General features: G+C 33.2%; 1 protein-coding gene and 1 non-coding gene across 2 annotated transcripts in view; both read left to right on the top strand.

Moving 5' to 3' along the window:
• The window catches only part of BCAP29 (B cell receptor associated protein 29), a 46,097-nt gene that overhangs the window by 7,646 nt on the left and 19,787 nt on the right, over positions 1-18,664 (top strand). Inside the window, exons 4-6 of the mRNA XM_006925360.3 lie at positions 9,200-9,350; positions 10,549-10,684; positions 14,338-14,446. Of these exons, the coding sequence (XP_006925422.1) occupies positions 9,200-9,350; positions 10,549-10,684; positions 14,338-14,446 (396 nt within the window). The remainder of the gene's footprint in view (positions 1-9,199; positions 9,351-10,548; positions 10,685-14,337; positions 14,447-18,664) is intronic.
• LOC112473596 lies at positions 17,423-17,556 on the top strand. Its single transcript, XR_003044074.1, has one exon. It is a non-coding gene; the product is annotated as a small nucleolar RNA U109 (small nucleolar RNA).

The raw sequence follows: 18,664 nt of genomic DNA, 5'->3' as shown, positions 1-18,664 counted from the left end.
TACATTATGTTAATGTTATGAATTTCCAGCCATGTAAGAAATAACACTAAGCTCGTAAAAAATAAGGAAATTGGGTTTCAACTTTGCCACCAGCTAACTAAATGACATTTGGAATAGCATTTCCTCTTAGTTCAGTTTATGCATTTGCAAGATAAAGGGAGAGAAGGAAATAATTTCTGGAGCTTCTACTAGCTCTAAAATGTGTTGTGATCTCCTAACTCTAAAATTTATCACAAGAATTACTACTGCAAACTGCCACATATCCATATGAGGAAAGGGAATTTATAATGAAATATAGGGTTGTTTCAGAGTACGCCAGGGAAGGAAGGAAGCCAAATTCCAGAGAGGGACTAGTCCTCAGAACTGAAGTGTCCTTTTTCTGTCCCTGCATTTCCCCCTGGGTCTGTGTTCTTCATTCTTCCTCATTTCCATGTACTTTCATCCTCAATTGCCAACACAGAAAATGGGTACCACACAGCTGCCAAGTTATCACTCCAGCAATATGCAAGGATTACTTAGCCATTTCTGATTCCAAATTCCAATTCTAAGGGGAAAAAATCAGACCAGCTAGACCAGGTATCCAACTCTCATCTGGTAAGCTGTGGCCAGAGGTTGGAGTCACAAAAATGACTACTAGCTGGAACCTACATCTGTGGGCAGAGTCGGTAATTCCCAGAGAATAGGGAAATAATAGATAGTTGATGCAAGAGCTTTAACCATGGATGAAAGAGGCAAACAGATAGGGACTTATCCTTCAAGCTTGAGTGTTACATCTCAGAATAGAAGAATGACATTTACTTCATTGAAGTGTTAGGTTTAAATGTGGTAACATATATAAAGTACTTAGTTCAGTGTTCTCATCCACTAGAATAATGTACAACTAGTGGGTTACTCAAGCTTAATTTGAAACTTATTTCATTTTCTTGTTGATTATTGCTAATAAGGTAATAATTACAAGATGTTTATATTCCTAGCACCAATACTAACTCAAAAGCGTGTATGCATCAGTGTGTGCTTTCACAGGTGGGGAATAGGCAGAAAGGAAGCAGGAAACCCAGGAATATGGTTAGTGTCACTAGAAATGCATTCCGGGAATTTGAAAGTTTCTACAAAAAAAGCCTATCTCCTGATAGAAAATCTACTGTATGTCACACTCTCTCCTTATTAATTCCCCTATTCTACTTTTCAGATATACTCGCCTCTTTATTATACAGATGATTCATTCTGTGGGTGGATTTGTATGACCATTTACATTTATAAACTTCTTTGACATTATTAGTTAATCTTCAGTATTTCTGCATGAAGATCCAGGAGTATTTTGCCCATTTAATTGCAAAAGAAGCTGAATCACAAGCATGATAGCCCTTCATAGCACTATTTGGTTCCTCTGGCCTGCTCAAAATAACTCATAAATACTATGTTCTTTTAGCTGTTTTGTAGTGGTTGGAATGCTTACTATAATAGTGAGGCAATCTGAGAAATGGCCATTAAGACAAAATAAATTTTAAAAAGATAATTTAAGAGACTACTTTATATACCTCTGTGCAAACAAATTTGAAAACCTTAATGGAATGGGTAATTTTGCCAAAAAATGTAATTGACCAAATGAATACCAATAGATATAGAAAATTTAATTAGGCCAGTTTTCATAAAGAACTATAGGAAGTTATCAAAAAGCTACCTCCCCCCACCCCCTAGGAAAGCATAAAACCAAGTAATTTTGCCAGAAATTTCACCACTTTCAAAAAAACAGATATTACTATTTGAGAATTTAAAGAAAGAAAACTTCAAATTTTATGAAGCTAGAAAAAAGCAAATTCTAAAATTGAAAATAAACTGCATATTATATGAGATTGGTAACATATGACAGAGAAAATAATTGTTTTAACTAACTGTTGACTAGAGTCCTCTCTACCTCCGTGGTGGGATATATTCTAAAAACAAAAGTGATTGCAAAGAAATCTAAAACTTCACATAGTTTCATTGTTAGCAATTTAAAAACTGTATATTGCAGCATAAAGCAAATCAGTAAGTATGTTAATGGTATTGGAAACTAAGATTTTCACTAACAGAAATGGCATACAAATATAAAATCAAAAAATTAATTTTTTTTTTAAATGACTTGGGATTAGATAGAGATGATGGTTGTACAACACTGTGAACATACTAAATGCCCCTAAATTGTTTGCTTTAAAATGGTTAGTTTTATGTTATGTGAATTTCACCATGATAAATTTTTTAAAATAATTTCTTAAAAGACTAGGAGTTCTAGTTTTGGTAATGGCAAAATAGCTTGTGTTAGATTAACCCTCCTTTGATAACAATTATGAAGCCTAGACAAAATATGAAAAAAAGTATTTGAAGGCCTACAAGAGCAACCCAAAGCAGATGGAAACTGGAGGGAAAGCAAAGCTTGAAAGAAGGAATCACACTGAGTGTAATCACATTTATATAGCTTTTCCTCTAAGGGCAATTCCCAGTCCATGAGGCATGGTCAGCTAGAACTCAAAGCAGAAAGCCACGGTCTTTACTGGCTAAAAGTATCAGAGGTCAGAGAGGCTGGAAATTAAGAGAAGATATCCAAGACAAGAAAAAGCCTCAGAAAGTGAATCCCAAAATCTGCATATAAACACCCCTGAAATCCTTGGTTGAATCTTGAACCATGGATGTAGGGAAGATTTCAAGGAGCTCACTGGAAAGTAGCAGCCAAAAAGCTGAAAGAGCTGAGCAGAAATTTTAGCTGCTACCTACCAAAGAGAAACTGAGTTTAGAATTTCAATTCCATTAAGTTAGAAGTCCATAGTAAAGACCTTGGACCTTTCCACTAAAATCACAGAAGACTGCTCCTTAGGAATACAGACTATTCAAGGAATTAGGAATTTACTATAATTAAAATTAAAACCAAAGCAGCCATGAAAGTGTAAAACTCAAGTCACCCCCAACAGCTGTAGAATATAGATAATCTTGGCACGGACACATGAAGACACTATGTTCACCAAGATATACTAATTTCTGGACCATAAAGTAAGTCAATAAGTTACAGAAGAACATGCAGAGTATGTAAAAGAGAAATCAATAACATATACCTGGAAGAACTCCACGTGTTTAGGTATCAGACAAGACACTTGTCAGTATTCCATGGGTCAAAGAACTCAAAGTCAAAAGAGAAAATATTTTAACTAACAAAATACAATATATCAAAATATGTAGAATAATAAAGCACTGCTCCGAAGAAAATTTATAGCTTTGAATGTTTATTAGAAAAAGAAGAGTTAAAATTAGTGATCTTAGTTTCTACCTTAAGAATATTTATGATTTAAAAAAGTTAGCAATAAAAATCATAGATTGATCTCTAGATGCAGAAAAAGCATTTGACTAAATTCAACATTCATTTATGATAAAAGCTCTCAGCAAAGTGGGAATAGAGGCAAACATACCTCAACATAATAAAGGCCTTATATGCTGAGCCCCCAGCTTACATCATACTCAACAGTCAAAAGCTGAAAGCTTTTCCTATAAGATCAGAAACCAGACAAGGACAGCTACTCTTGCCATTTTTATTCAGCATAATATTGGAAGACCTAGCCAGAATAATTAAGCAAGAAAAAGAAATGAAAGCATCCCACTTGGAAAGGAAAAAGTAAAATTGTCACTATTGTAGATGACGTGATATAGAAATCTGTCTCTATTCAGATATAGAAAGCCCTAAAGACTTCAACGCCCCCCGCCACAAAAAAATCTGTTAGAACTAATAAATGAATTCAGTAAAGTTGCAGGATACAACATCAATATATAACAATCTGTTGTAGTTCTATATGCTAATAACAAACTATCAGAAACAGAAATTAAGAAAATCTCATTTGTAATTGCATTAAAAAGAATAAAATACATAGTAATAAATTTAACCAAAGAGGTGAAAGACCTGTATGCTGAAAACTAAGACGTTGGTAAAATAAATTGAAGACACAAATAAATGGAAAGAAATTTTGTGCTCATGGAAGAACGAATATTGTTAAACTGTTTTTAATACCCAGGGCAATTTGCACATTCCATGCAATCCATATCAAAATTTCTTTTTTTTTTTTCTTTATAAATTCTCATTTTTTTTTTATTTTTTAATTGAAGAAATTATTTAAATTTTCCCCCCTCTTCTACCTCCCGCATTCTCCCTACCCTCTACCCGCTACCCTCTGGTAGTGGTTACTAGTCCGTATCAAAATTTCAATGACATTTTTCACAGAAATAGAACAAGCAATCCTGAAATTTGTGTGGAACCAGAAAAGATCCCAAATAGCTAAAGCAATCTTTAGAAAGAACAAAGCTGGGGGCATCACACTACCCGATTTCAAACTATATTACAAAGCAATAGTAATCAACAGTGTGATGACATGAAAACAGATCAATGGAACAGAATAGAGAGTCCAGAAATACACCCACACATATATCGTCAATTAATTTACCACAGAAGAGCCAAGAATATACAATGGGGAAAGTGGTGTTGGGAAAACTTGATAGCCATAGGCAAAAGAATGGAACTGGACCACCATCTTAACACCATATACAAAAATTAAAATGGATTAAAAACTTGAACTTAAGACCTGGAACCATAAAACTCCAAGAAGAAAACATAGGTGGTAAGCTCCCTGACATCATTTTTGGCGATGATTTTTTGGATTTGACACCAAAAGCAAAGGCAACAAAAGCAAAAATCAACAAGTAGGACTACATCAAATTAAAAAGCTTCTACACAACAAAGGAAACCATCAACAAAATGAAAAGGCAACTTACTAAATGGAAGAAAATATTTACATATCATATCTGATAAAGGGTTAATGCCCAAAATATAACATATCATGTCTGATAAAGGGTTAATGCCCAAAATATATAAAGAATTCATGCAGCTCAATAGCAAAAAAAGAAAAAGAAAAAAATGGGTACAAAATCTGAATGGACATTTTTCTAAAACAGACATACATATGGCTGACAGGTACATGAAAAGATGCTCAGTGTGACTAGTCATCAGGGAAATGCAAATCAAAACCACAAAGAGCTATCTATCACCTCACCTGTTAGAATAGCTCATAAAAAGGACAAAAGATAACAAATGCTGGTGAGGCTGTGGAGAACAGGAAACCCTTGTGCACTATTGATGGGAATGTAAATTGGTGCAACCACTATGGAAAACAGTATGGAGGTTCCTCAGAAAATTAGAAGTAGAAATATTTCCAGTTCCATTTCTGGTTATTTATCTGAAGAAAAGGAAAACACTAACTTAGAAAGATATATGCACCCCACGTTCACTACAGTATTACTTACAGTAGCCAAGATATAGAGACAGCCTAAATATCCATGGACGGACGAATGAACAAAGAAAATGTGAGATGATTGATAGATTAGATAGATAATTATTCAGCCATAAAAATGAATGAAATCTTGCCATTTGTGGCAACATGAATGGATAGATCTTGAAGATGTTATGCTAAGTTAAATAAGTCAGACAAAGACAAATACCATATGATCTCATTTATATGTGAAATCTGAAATCAAATAAAAAAAAAAAAAGATACAGAGAAACAATTGGTGGTTACCAGAGGCAGGGAATAGAGGGTAAAGGGGGTCAAAAGGTACAAACTTCCAGGTATAAAATAAGTCATGGGGATGTAATGTACAACATGAGTTAACACTGTATTGTATATTTGAAAGTTACTAAGAGATCTAAAAGTTCACACCACAAAAAAATTCTGTAACTATGTATGGTAATGAATGTTAACTAGACCTATTTTAATCATTTCACAATAATAGAAATATCAGATTAAAAGGGTTAGCAAATTAGAAATAGATGGAAACATCCTCATTCTGATGAAGAGCATTTACAAAAAAAAAAAAACCTAGGATTAACATCATCCTTAATTAAGTATCGAAAGTTTCCTCCATAAGATTAGGAACAAAGGAAGGATATTTGCTTTCACTATTTTATTTAATAAGTAATAGATGTCCTAACCAGGATGATAATAAGTCAAGTTAAAAAAAAAATAGCATAAAGATTGCAAATAAAGAAGTAAAACAATCCTTCTTTGCAGATGACATATTTACCTAGAAAACCCTAAAGTATCTACAAGAAAGCAACTATGTGAAAGAAATTAATATAGTGGCATCACAAAATACAAAGTCAATATACAAAAATTAATTGTATTTCTATACTATAATCAGTAAACAACTAAAAAATGAAATTTTTGAAAATTCTTTTTGTGAGTATACCAAGAAGTCTAAAAACCTTAGAAATGAACTTTATGAAAGATATACAAGATCTCACCCTGAAAACTACAAAAACATTCCTGGAAGAAATTTTAAAAGATAGAAATAAATGAAGATATTTTCATCATTTGGAAAACTCAATATTATTACAATGTTTATTCTCCACAAAATGATCTATAGATTTAACAGTCCCAATCAAAATTCTAACTAACATTTTAGTAGAAGTTGACCACTTTCTCATAAAATTTGTGTGCAAAGGCAAAGAACTCTTAACGGCTATAACAATCATAAAAAAGAATGAAATCGAAGAACTTAAACTCATTTTAAGATTAAAGAAAAAAAATAAATTATTTGCTAATTACAAAGGGAATCACAAAATCTTTACAGTGAGAAATCTGATGTCCACTGATTAATCATCTTGTGATGGTTAATTTTATGTGTCAACTTGGCTGAGTCATAATACCCAGATATCTGGTAAAACATTATTCTGGATATTTCAGTGAAGGTGTTTTTTGGGTAAGATTAAGACTTAAATAAGAGGACTTTGAGTAAAGCAGGCCTCATCCAATCATTTGAAGGTTTAATAGAACAAAGACTGACCTTTCCTGAGCAAAAATATTTTGGAGCAGATGGCCTTTGAACTCACAACAGTAACTCTTTCCTGGGTCTCCAGCCTGCCAGCTGCCCCTGCAGATTTTGGACTTAACAAAGCTTTTATGGTATGTGAATTATATCTCAATCATGTGAGCCAGTTTCTTAAAATAAATTAATATCTCCCCCTTTACTCATTCCCACTCCCCTTCCGCGTGCATGCGTGTGCGCGCGTACACACACACACACACACACGCACATCCTGTTCGTTTTGTTTCTCTGGAGGACTATGACTAATACCATCTTAAACCAATAATCGAATTTAGCATCAAAAAGTACAGATCATGCTAACATTTCATGGCATCAGTTATGAAGGATTCTTGCCAAAAATATTAAACCTGATCCAATCATTCTTTATACCTGATTTCTAGTTTTCTGGAAATATAGGAATTAGAAAAACAAATTAGACTACACCACTATCAGACAGATCCAGAATGTGTAAACTTCTATAAAACAATTGGTCTGGCACTTTAGTTAATGTCTTTACAAAAAAGTATTTTATGTTAAAAGAGACTAAAGAGACATATGTAGTGAATGTCCATTAAGTTATTCTCAATTTGAAAAAAAAAATCTATAAATGATATTTGGAGTACAAATAAAAAGGCAAATAACCCAATTTTAAAAATGGGTTCGGAATCTCAATAGACATTTCACCAGAAATGGTATACAGATGGTCAGTAGGAACATGAAAAGATAGTCAACATCATTGGCCATCACAGAAATGCAAAACAAAACCACAATGAGATACTACTTCACACACCCACTAGCATGGTTGTAATCAAAAAGACCAATAATAACAAGCGTTGATAAGGACATGGAGAAATCGGAATGCCAACACTGCTTGTGGAGATATAAAATGGAAAACATTTTGAAAGTTTTTCAGAAAGTTAAACATAGAGTTACCATATGACCCAGCAATTCCACTTCGATGTATATACTAAGAAAAATGAAATCACATGTCAGTACAAAAACGTGTACATGAATGTTTGTAAGCAGTATTATTTATAATAGCCAAAAGTAGAAACAAATGTCCATCAACTCATAAATGGATAAACCAAATACAGTATATTTTTATATCTGTATAATGGAATATCATTCAGTTATAAAAAGTACCAAACTATACTGATAGCCGCTACAATGTATATGAACCTCAAACGCATCATGCTAAGTGATGGAAACCAGACACAAAAGACCACATAGTATATAAAATGTCCAGAATAAATAAATCCGTAGAGACAGAAAGTATATTGGTAGTTACCAGAAAGCGAATGAAGGGAAGAATGGATATGGGGTTTTTGGGGGTCGACAAAAGTATTCTTTAATTAGTGGCATTAGTTGGTCAACTTTTATGAATATACTCAAAACCACTGAATTAATACATTGTAAAAAGGGAAATGTTAAGATTTGTGGATATCTCAGTAAAGCTGCTATTACAAAAATAATAAAATAATGGTTACAATGAACTCCATTGTCAAACTGGAATCTTTCCTGAATGGCAATAACTCTTTCCTAAGAATACTGGAGGCTTCATGAAAAGAGCAATTTAACTTGTTTGTACTTGGCCTTTGAGACATCTAAGGCTGATACCCTCCCTAGGGCCTACAAGGATGTAGTGACTAAGAGTACACTAAATATAGATGCTGATAATCTGAAAACTGTTTTGCACTGAAAAGAAATGGTTCCCTTGAATCTGAGACTTAACAGAATTGAAAGCATCAAAAGAGCAGCTGTATGAACATTTCTAGTAGCAGATACCATCTACATGTCAGTGTGGGGAGCCTGTGCCACAGGTTTAGCAAACCTATGCCAGTGGAAATCTCAGTGTAACTAAATATTTCTAAAATCTCAATAATTTTAAGTAATAGTAAATATAATAAAATGCTAGAACAGTAAGAGGAGTAAGATAGTCTCTTGGACTTGATTGTAATGGCATATGACTTATATGTTATTGTCAATAGCTTAAAATTTAGTCAACTTATTAGGGATAGAAAGAGTAAAGGATAATAGTTTGCAGTATAGCTAGAAATAAGAAACAGTACAATGATGATGAGTCCAAATGAATGGTAAAAACCAAAAATGCTGTTACATTCAAAGTTTGCACTAGTAAACAAGTACAGAGCATCTGTTTTTGGCATGGTACCCTCCCAAGTATGTAGAGGAAAAGACAAAAAGAGAACCCCTATCTAAACTCCATGATTTAAAAGTTAGGTCAGTTATTCTAAACCTGCTTCCCACTTTAATAATTTTATATTCATAAAAGCCAAAAGTAATGTTTTCTCTTTTTCTCTAATAGATGCTGTGAGAGAAATAAGGAAATATTCCTCTACTTCTTCCATTGAAAAGAGCTCACCCAGCAGACCTGGTGCCCATGAACATACACAGATGAAACTTTTTAGGTCGCAAAGAAATCTTTACATTTCTGGATTTTCGCTATTTTTTTGGCTGTGAGTAAAAAAAAAAAAAAAAATTAAAATATGATTTATGTTTTCATTATTTTTAACCGACACTACAGATTTTTTCTATACTGTTTTGTATACTAACATCTTCATAAAAGAACTCAGATGATATATATACTCAAATAACAAGCAATAGTTATGGTTTGCAGGTTTGATAGGTTCAAAAGCCCTGCATAATCTGACCCCTGCTTCTCTTTAGAGGCTTGCCTCATACTTTTCTCTGACATGTATACCACATTCCACCCACACTGACCTTCACTGTTAATTCATTCCTGCAACAAGTATTTATTGAGTTTCTATTCTGTACCTAGCTCCTTCCTACTTCAAGGTCTTCATACCTGTTTTTCCTTCTGCTGAGAACACTTTGTCTTCCCCTCTTCCCCTGACTAACTTTTCTCATCCTTCAGTGCCTTTCTCAGAGAAGCCTCTGTGACCATCACTCCCCACAAAGTAGGTAGATGTCCTCTTGTACACTCCCATAGATTGTATGTGTACTTTCCTTTTGCATATCATTCATGGTTGTACTTAAATACTGTTTTAACTCTTGCTCCCCAACTGGAACCTAAAGTACCTGAGAGCAGGGACTTTGTCTCGTTTTCTGCTATGTCCCCAGTGCCTAGCACAGTGTTTAACACTTAGCAGTTCCTGAGGAAATACGTTTTGAATGAATAATTGAAGATGTTAATTACTACTTCTAACAATAGAAGTTACCCATAAACAGATGCAAACAAGTAGTTTCTAGGCTTGACCAGCCTCATACATTGCTCTTTAAATAGCAAAATTTTAACTAGGCCGGAGAGAGAGAGGGAAGAGGAGAGAGAGAGAGGAGCGGGAGGTAGGGGAGGGAGAGAAGAAGAGGATAGAGGGGAAGTGGGAGAGGCAGACACTTCTCTTACTGGTCCTGCTACACTATCTAAAATTCTGTTTCTGCTCCTCCCAGCTAGAGGTATCTACAAAGAAAATAATTAAATTAGTAAATACCATTGAACCTGTATTCCAAATGCTTGTCTTCTAACAAAGATTCCAAACGAATGAGAGAGACATAGGCATGTTTTAACTGGAAGACTCCAATTAAAAAAAATATATATATATATATGTCCTACCTAAACATCATCTCTCTACCACACCCATACCTAAAAGGGAGTTGTTTGACAATGACTATTTCAAAGTTTTTTTTTTTCCTTAGAGTTTTAAGACGTCTGGTTACCCTTATTACTCAGCTGGCAAAAGAACTGTCAAACAAAGGAGTACTTGAAACCCAAGCAGAAAAAACTAATGTGGCTGCCAAAAAATTCATGAAAGAGAATGAAAAACTAAAACGGGTATTTAAATTTTCTTTTTAAAATTTGTGTAAATGTTGTTGATATTCCCAAAGGATGATATATTTCAGCATCAAAAAGAGCATTTTCATAATTTAGAAGCAGAAAATGACCATAAATAGCAACTGTTCTGCAGAATGATTGTTTCAAAAGCATCTTATTATCCTTTAGATTTCTTTGTTCTCAAAGTTTCCCTCAATAGTAAATTAACACCTTTGGACCTACTTCGTATGATTCAAGGAGAAAACAGTATGGGAATGTGAATTTTAATTCCTTTATTACCATTAATTTTACTTTATAACCTAAAGCAAGTCTTTTTAAGTCTCTATGTTTCCATTTCCTTTTCAGTTAAATTATTTTTGTAAGCCTGTTTGTTTTGTTTTTTTCTTTTGAATGATAGTTATTTAGGAAGCAGAGGAAAATAGTTGCGGTAGATTGATAACTGCATATAATATTTAAAATCTTTAGTTTGACGATGCTGCTGGTAACCTTTCTTTGAGAACCTTATGCTTCCTCTACCATCCAGGGAGAATGTGAATCAGGTATTGTTGCCCAACCCCCCCCCCACCCCCCAAAAAAGAAGAAGAAGAACATATGGAAAAATGAAAGATACAAAATTACTTTGGATATTTCTTAAGTTTAAAATTTAGGAGTCAGATGTCATAGCTTGAGTATTTTTAGTTCATATTAAGCCTCATAGGTTTTACTAATTCTGCTTCTTAGAACAAAAGAATCAGTGGAACCATTTGGAATCAAAACAGATTTTCTTGAAAAAATAATCCCTAAAATAATGAAATATTATTTATCTGTCATAAATAAAATGCAGTTAATCTTTTGTTACACTGTTAAATGTATGCAGAAAATATTGTGAGTCCAACAGTAGAGAATACAAATCCTTATCCAACTCCTAAAGCCTAGCCTCTTATAGAAAGAACTATAAGCACCACCTTTCATCAATTCTAAATGAGTTAGCTATTATATAGTGCAATATAAAGCTTTCAAAATCTATTAAATATGGCAAAACTCATTTCACAAAATTGTGCTCGATACTACAGTATCATGGTCACCTATGCAAAACCTTTGTTTTATTTTTTATGTCTGCTTTATTTTCACTACTACAAAAATGTAAAGAAAGATCTATTTTCATAGTAACAGAACTCAAAAATGTTTCTTTGTGTAGATTGTAACCAGCATCTTTTAAGGAAACTTTTAGAGAATAAGCACCAGTTTATTTTTTACTTTGTTTTGTTCTGTTTTGAAAAGGCATTGATTCACAGATGTCATGTAAATATCCCTTTGTAATAAATGTAGGTCTGGGAAATTAAGCTGTTGGTATTTCTGAATTCAAAAGCAAGCAATAAGTCATTTTCGCTTTTGGGGGTAGGGAGGGTAACATTTCAGCAACACAATCAGCCTCATTTAGTACCTTATTATTTGCTTCATTTTCTATCCTTTGCTCTCATTTTACGATGAGAACAACACAAAACCCCAAAGCTTTGATTAATGTGTTGGCTAAACTCAAAGCACACAGCCTTGCATTGCAGACTTACTGTGTGTCTAGCTTGATTTAAGTAGTCTTACTGTGTGCCCATCTTGTCACATTAATGAGTTGTAACTACTAATAGCACAGTGCTTTTTTTTCTCTTGTTCGTTAGTATTTTTCTTCTACTCTTCAACTCTAAGAAAATGGAAGATGTTTTCATAAAGTTTTGGTACCATTATTTTCCTCATTTCCATCATAATTAATGTGCTTAAATTAGTCTTGTTCTTCAAAAAAAAAAAAAAACACCTTCCTCAAAACATTTTTGGAACCTTTCTTTGGAAATTGTTTTCAGAACTAGTTAACGTTACAAGGAAGTTTACTTCATTACTACTAATTTTTTGATTCCCCCACAATTTCTCCCTGTTTTTGTTTTCCTTCCCTTTGGTTCGATGCTGTTCTGGTTTCCTGCTTCCTGCATGTCTTAACCCAATCAGTGGCCCTACATCATCAGAGGTGCACAGATATGCTGGGCTAAAGCCAGTACACAGTGGGGAGAAAGTGTGTGAGCTGGACATAAATACTCTCAGTACCCAAAATGCAACTAATTGACCAATAAAGGTCATGGGTCAGAATGTCAAAGATGACTTCTATTTCAAGATACTTCATTCATGTAGGTTTTGATATACTAGCTAAGGAAAGATAAAATTGCTAAAACACCTCTTCATTCTCTATCAGAGACACATTATCTAATGGAAAGTGCATTGCCCTGAGATCCAACTTGGATAAAGCCAACTTTACCAAGAATTAACATTGTGATCTAGGGCAAGTCACCTCATATGTTCTGGGCCTCAAGGTTATAAATAATTGCTAATACTGTGCTAGACTTCAAATGCTTCACAGTAAGATATTAACTCTTAATTTTTGCAACAACTTTATGAAGTTGATACTGTTACTATCTGCCTTTTATAAATAAAGAAATGGAGGCACAAAAATGTTAGGTGACTTGCACGAATTCATTCATCTAATAGATGACAGAACTAAGATTGGAGTCCTAGCCATCTGACTCTAGAATCCTCACTCTTAACCACCTTGTTTTGTCCCTTTGCTCCTATGCCAGCCTATGAAAAGACATACAGATAGTGCCTAAGACCCCTTTGTGTTCTGATAGTCAGTTACTGAAATGAGATAATTATGAAAGATAAATTAATTTTTAATCGCTGTAAATGGCAATGGTGATAAAGTTTACTTCTTACTAGATTTTTTCTAGCCACGTACCAAGGTGAGATAACAGTGAACATGTGCATTACTGTAGTTGGTAGCTATTGAATTTCAGATTCCAGGATTCTTGGTCTTTCTCTAGCATCAAGTTACATGTAATAAATTTGGACAAATTTACAGGTGCAGTAATGAAAGCTTATTTATAAGACCAACACAAATCCAACTTTTCCAAGTAAATGGCATAATAATTCAAGCAGTCAGTGTAAACATTCCTGTAACTCAGTGGTTCCCTTGCAATTTGGGTAATCACTGGAGACTGTGTGAACTGAACTTAGTGAGGTAGGATTGTTTTGAACTTGAAGTGTATAACAAATTTATAGAGATTTGGAGGGTTTTTTTCTTGTTTATGCTCTTAAATTTTTTAAAAAACATTTTTGAAGGTATAAAGATTCTTCCATTGCATGTGCTTCAGTCCTCTTATGTCCTCAAAAAATTCTTGGTATTATATAATATATTTATTAGAACTTTAATTTCTCCTCCTGAGCTGACTAATTTATTATAACACAGTAGTACTGTATTTGATCTTGTGCTATAATGTGCATGCTCTTGTTTCATCTTTTTTTCACTAGATCGAAGTTACCTGAGAGCAGAGACCATATTTCTCTTACATTTTTAACCCTGATAGCACTGAATATTGTAAAATATTTGCATGTAGTCAATGCTCAGTAGAACTGTATGAGTTTGTTTGTTGAATATACCAACTTATATTAATAAAGGAACTACCCTTCAGTAGAAATTCTTTTCTATGTCAGTCTGTTTAAATTGTCCTGTGTTGCTTTTTCACTTGACTGTGGAAGCTGTCAGTACCAAGTTGATGCACTTTAGTCAACTAACTAAAGAATGTTTGGCTGTTGCAAACTAAGCTTATTTCTTCTATAATTCTCTTCTCTAATAGCTCTTGAAAAGCTATAACATGGAAGAAGAACACATTTTGGAAGCAGAAAATAAAAAACTGGTAGAAGACCAGGAAAAACTGAAAACTGAATTAAAGAAGACTTCAGATGGTAACTTTGTGTGCATGTGCCAAAGTAGAAAGAACATGATATTTTATGCTGTTACACTTCACTGTTTTCCCTAAAACAAAACTAATGGCTAAATGTTCTTGTGGCTAAAATACCAAGAGTGACCTATTTATAAATTCCTGCTCAAATATGAAGATAAAACATTGTTTCAGCCAAGAGAAACATGCTCTGTTATACAGAACAACATGTAGGTGTTTCAGATCTGTGTTGTAAATAGAGATGTTCCTGCCTTAGCAAAAGAGCAATGTTCCTGAAAAGTTGCTTGTAAACACATTTTTGGAAAATAAATCACGTTTTTCCATCATAGTGTATTGCTCCTTTGAAAGAAGGTATTGCAGAAGGACAATTTTGGAAAATATATTGCTAATCTCAAGACATAATATTTCCTATGTGCCAGATAGAAGGAAAGCATTCCTTGGAAAAAGATGGATCAGCATAGAGTAAGAACAACCAGGATGTCAGCTGAGAATTTGAATATCTCATTCCAAAATACATTGCAATGAGGACTTGGGGTAGAGCATCCTAACTTCATTTCCTTGAAGGCAGCTATTTCTTCTACATTTTTTGTTTATTTTGAAAAATAGTTGTGATAGTATGTCCTTTTTTTTTTTTTTTTTTTTTTTTTTTAGTCAAGAATAAATTATTGCCTGCAGCTGCTTAGGACAGAAAAGTAGATGAGATGACCTCAAGTCCAATGTCATCCCGAAACTCTGTATAAATGTTTGTGGTTTGACCCTAGGCAACATTTCTGCATATAACAGATATTCCTTGATGTTGTCCAGACACTGGGGAACCTCTCAGCCAGTCAGAGTTAGGATAATGAACAATGCACAGAACTCCCATTTCAGGTTTCTTCTATACTCTATGTTGGAGATAAATTAGAGAATTTTCAGTGACTGAATCAAGGACCTATTTTACGCCATTTGTAAATTTAGATTTTTTAAATAGGCCTCAGTATAATAGAAGTTCTCTGTACTATAACTTGCAAATTGATAATTAGTTTACATTGTTTAGATAGAGTTTACTTCATCAAGATGTATTTTAATTTGAGATGGAAAGTCTGAAGATAAAAGCTAATTCTGTTAAAAAAAAAAAGAAAGGAAAACAAAAATCAATAGGATATTTCATGTGATATACAATTTTTTAGTCACTTTACTACTTAAAGTGAAAAAAAATCAAGAAATTGTTCAGAGGCAGTAAGTTAAAAAATAAGTTACTCTTCTAGGCATGGTGATATATTATGTGGTAGGTATAGTATAATCCAAAATTCAAAATTCTGCCGTAGCTGGTACTGTTGGCTCTTCTGCAATTCCAAAAGATTTGGAACATGATCAAGGAGTTTTAATATTTGTATGAAAATAAATTTAATAATCACCCTCTATGTTAGACATTTTAGAAGAGAAACAGTGTTCTCTTTTTGCCCAACACAAAATATTGCTGCTAATCCTTCTGAAGAATGCAAGGGACTATTTTCAAAATACCTTTAATTAGTTGTAAAAATTGTTTCAAAATCTTACTTTCTTTCATATCTGTCAAGGATCCTTTTTCTTATGTTGCAAGCAGGGAGGTACAAAATTAAAAGACAAGAATAGGTTGTGTGCCATGCTACACCTTTGGCTAGTTTAGTTTCTTCCTTTGCCTTTCAAAAATTTCAACTTTGAGATGTTTTGAGCTTCACCTTTATAAGTCTGAGCTATAACTTCTAAACTCATTATTATTTAGGAATAACATAAAGAAACTCAATATTTCTTTAACAGACAATTGAAATGTTTGGAGAAAATGAACTCTCTGATAATATAGACATTGCATTTCTAATCTAATAACAGGAGAATACTAGCTTCTGTGTTTAAAGTGTAGACTGCAAAACTACTTTCAAAATGAATCAATGTTGAAGTGAAAGCAGATTTTACTTGATTAAGTATGTCCTGCTTGGTTCCTACAAGGTGTGTAGTATTTTATGAACACATTTTATTTACCCAAAGTTATTATTTTAGATAACATTATTAACAACCTTGAGAAGATCAAAGTTCTATTTCTAAAAGAAGTATATCCTTGGCTATGTTCTCTTGACCTACACTAGTCAAATTCATTAAGGCAAGAACAAAGAAATTATAAAACTAATAGGACAAGATTTGGAAGAATTTAAGCAGCCCAATGCTTCGTACATAATACCATTTAAAAATACTGAGTTCTAAAGATTGAGGGTATCAAGGCTGACAATGCTTAAGAAATGTTTCAGAAATTTCTTTTTTATTTGAAAATTGAGTAGAAAAGCAATGTGGTTTATTTTTTAATAGGGGTAAATAGAGTATTTTCTATACAATTTGTCTTACCCTTGGTGTTTCTTTAAGTGAAACATTTTCTCCAAGGTGTGTTAATAGAACATAAAGCATAAATACAATTGTTTGTTTAAGCTGGTTAACCCCATATTGGAGAAGTGGCATTCTGTAGGTAGGTATTAAGAACACTGTTTTAGTAGTGCCAAACTGTCCATCAGTTTTTAACTCATTTTGACCAAAGTTAGTAAATTACCTGTGCTTCAGTGCAGTAATATGACTTTAGTGATCCAAACGAGTGTGCACGTAATTTACACTCAAGACTAACTTAGGTGTAAAGATCTGATCTGTCATTTTTTAATGATCTATTTAACAATAAATCTAATGTCCCAGTGTGTGGAGTAATTGGGAAAGGACACTGCCATGAAAAATGATACTTAAGTTTTGAAGAATTTACAAAGCACACAAGCTTTCGTAATAAAAATAGATCTTGTATGTAGTGGATAATCATCTGATTCTGATGTCCAAGGAGAAAGGACTCTTTCAGGATAGCCATTATATTTGTTCTTAGAAATAAATATCTTCTCAATATTATTCTTATAACTGGAGGAAGTATGTACCATTTAATCACTGCATTATCCAGGCAGTGGTGAAAGTAGTTATGATTTTAAAAGTGGTTGAACTGCATGTAGAACTGTCTCTCCTTCATTTCTTTAGGAACAGGAATATATCCACGACATGCTGCATTAAAAGAGTTCTCAGGGCTGCCATCTTATAGTAGATGTTGAGTAGTGGTAGTATACTTCTCTTACATAAAGGGAAAAGAAAAAGAAGAAAAGGCCAAAAAGCAATCAGAGTAAATTCTTTGACTCTGCCTTTATTCTCTCTTTTCTTTCCTTCCTCCCTTCCCCTCTCTTCCTTTTCTACTTTTCCATCCTTCCCTTTGTTTCTTCCTCCTTTCTTTTCGTCTTTTCTTCTCTCCTTTCTTTTTTCTGTTCCTTTCTTTCTATCGATTTTTTTAAAGAACTTTTCAAATAATTTATTCATTGCAAGATTTTTTACTGTGGAACATAATTAAAACTTTTCAAAAACCATACCTTTTGAAGATTAAGCAAAATTTTGATGTTACCTAAATAAAGTATATACAAACAGAACAGAAACTTAATGTAAAGGCCCATTCTGTATACCTAATATTGGCAACATATAACAAGGACCTTAGATTTGGACAAAGTAACAGAACCTTCTAGTCTTTTTTAGTCTTCTAGTTGATAATTCACTTCTCTTCTTGATAAATGCTTCCATATAACTGTAGCTTACCTTGAAAAGAGCTAACATTTCTTTTTACACACCAACTTCACTATCTTTTAAAGATGTTAGAGTAAAAAAAAAAGTCATCATCCTCTAATGCCAGTAATAAGTCATACTAACATAGGGACCAGGAAGGAAAAATAATTGGAGTCCTTTTCAGGAGATTGAAGATCAAGATACAAGAGAAAATTACGGGGAAATTACTATTCTATATACCAGTAAACCTAAATTCCTGCCTCTTGAGTCTTAAGAATAAGACATAAGCTTTTTATACCAATTTAAAACTACACAGTTTCCAATACCTTACAAAGGAACTTTTTGAGCCATCTATCTAAAAATAAATTCTCCAAGTTCAACCTAAGCATTTTACAGTTGTAAATTTTTATGGGCATGAACTGAATTATCTTTAACTTACAATATATCAAAGCCACCATCTTACTTTAAAATTATTAATACTTTTAAAAATCTGGTAGTTTTGGTCATACTATATTTTTGCTTTATTACCTTTTAATGAGTTTTTATGATTTGAATAAGAAAAAAAATGTTTTTCCTCCTCTATTTACACACCTGGAAATTCCTTCTTCCTTGATAGTTCCTTCCCTTCTTTTATTAGCTG

This window comes from Pteropus alecto, unplaced genomic scaffold (genome assembly GCF_000325575.1).
Source record: "Pteropus alecto unplaced genomic scaffold, ASM32557v1 scaffold109, whole genome shotgun sequence".
Lineage (NCBI taxonomy): Eukaryota > Metazoa > Chordata > Mammalia > Chiroptera > Pteropodidae > Pteropus > Pteropus alecto.
The sequence above is the reverse complement of the archived record's forward strand: the minus strand, read 5'-3'. Positions and strand labels throughout refer to the sequence as shown.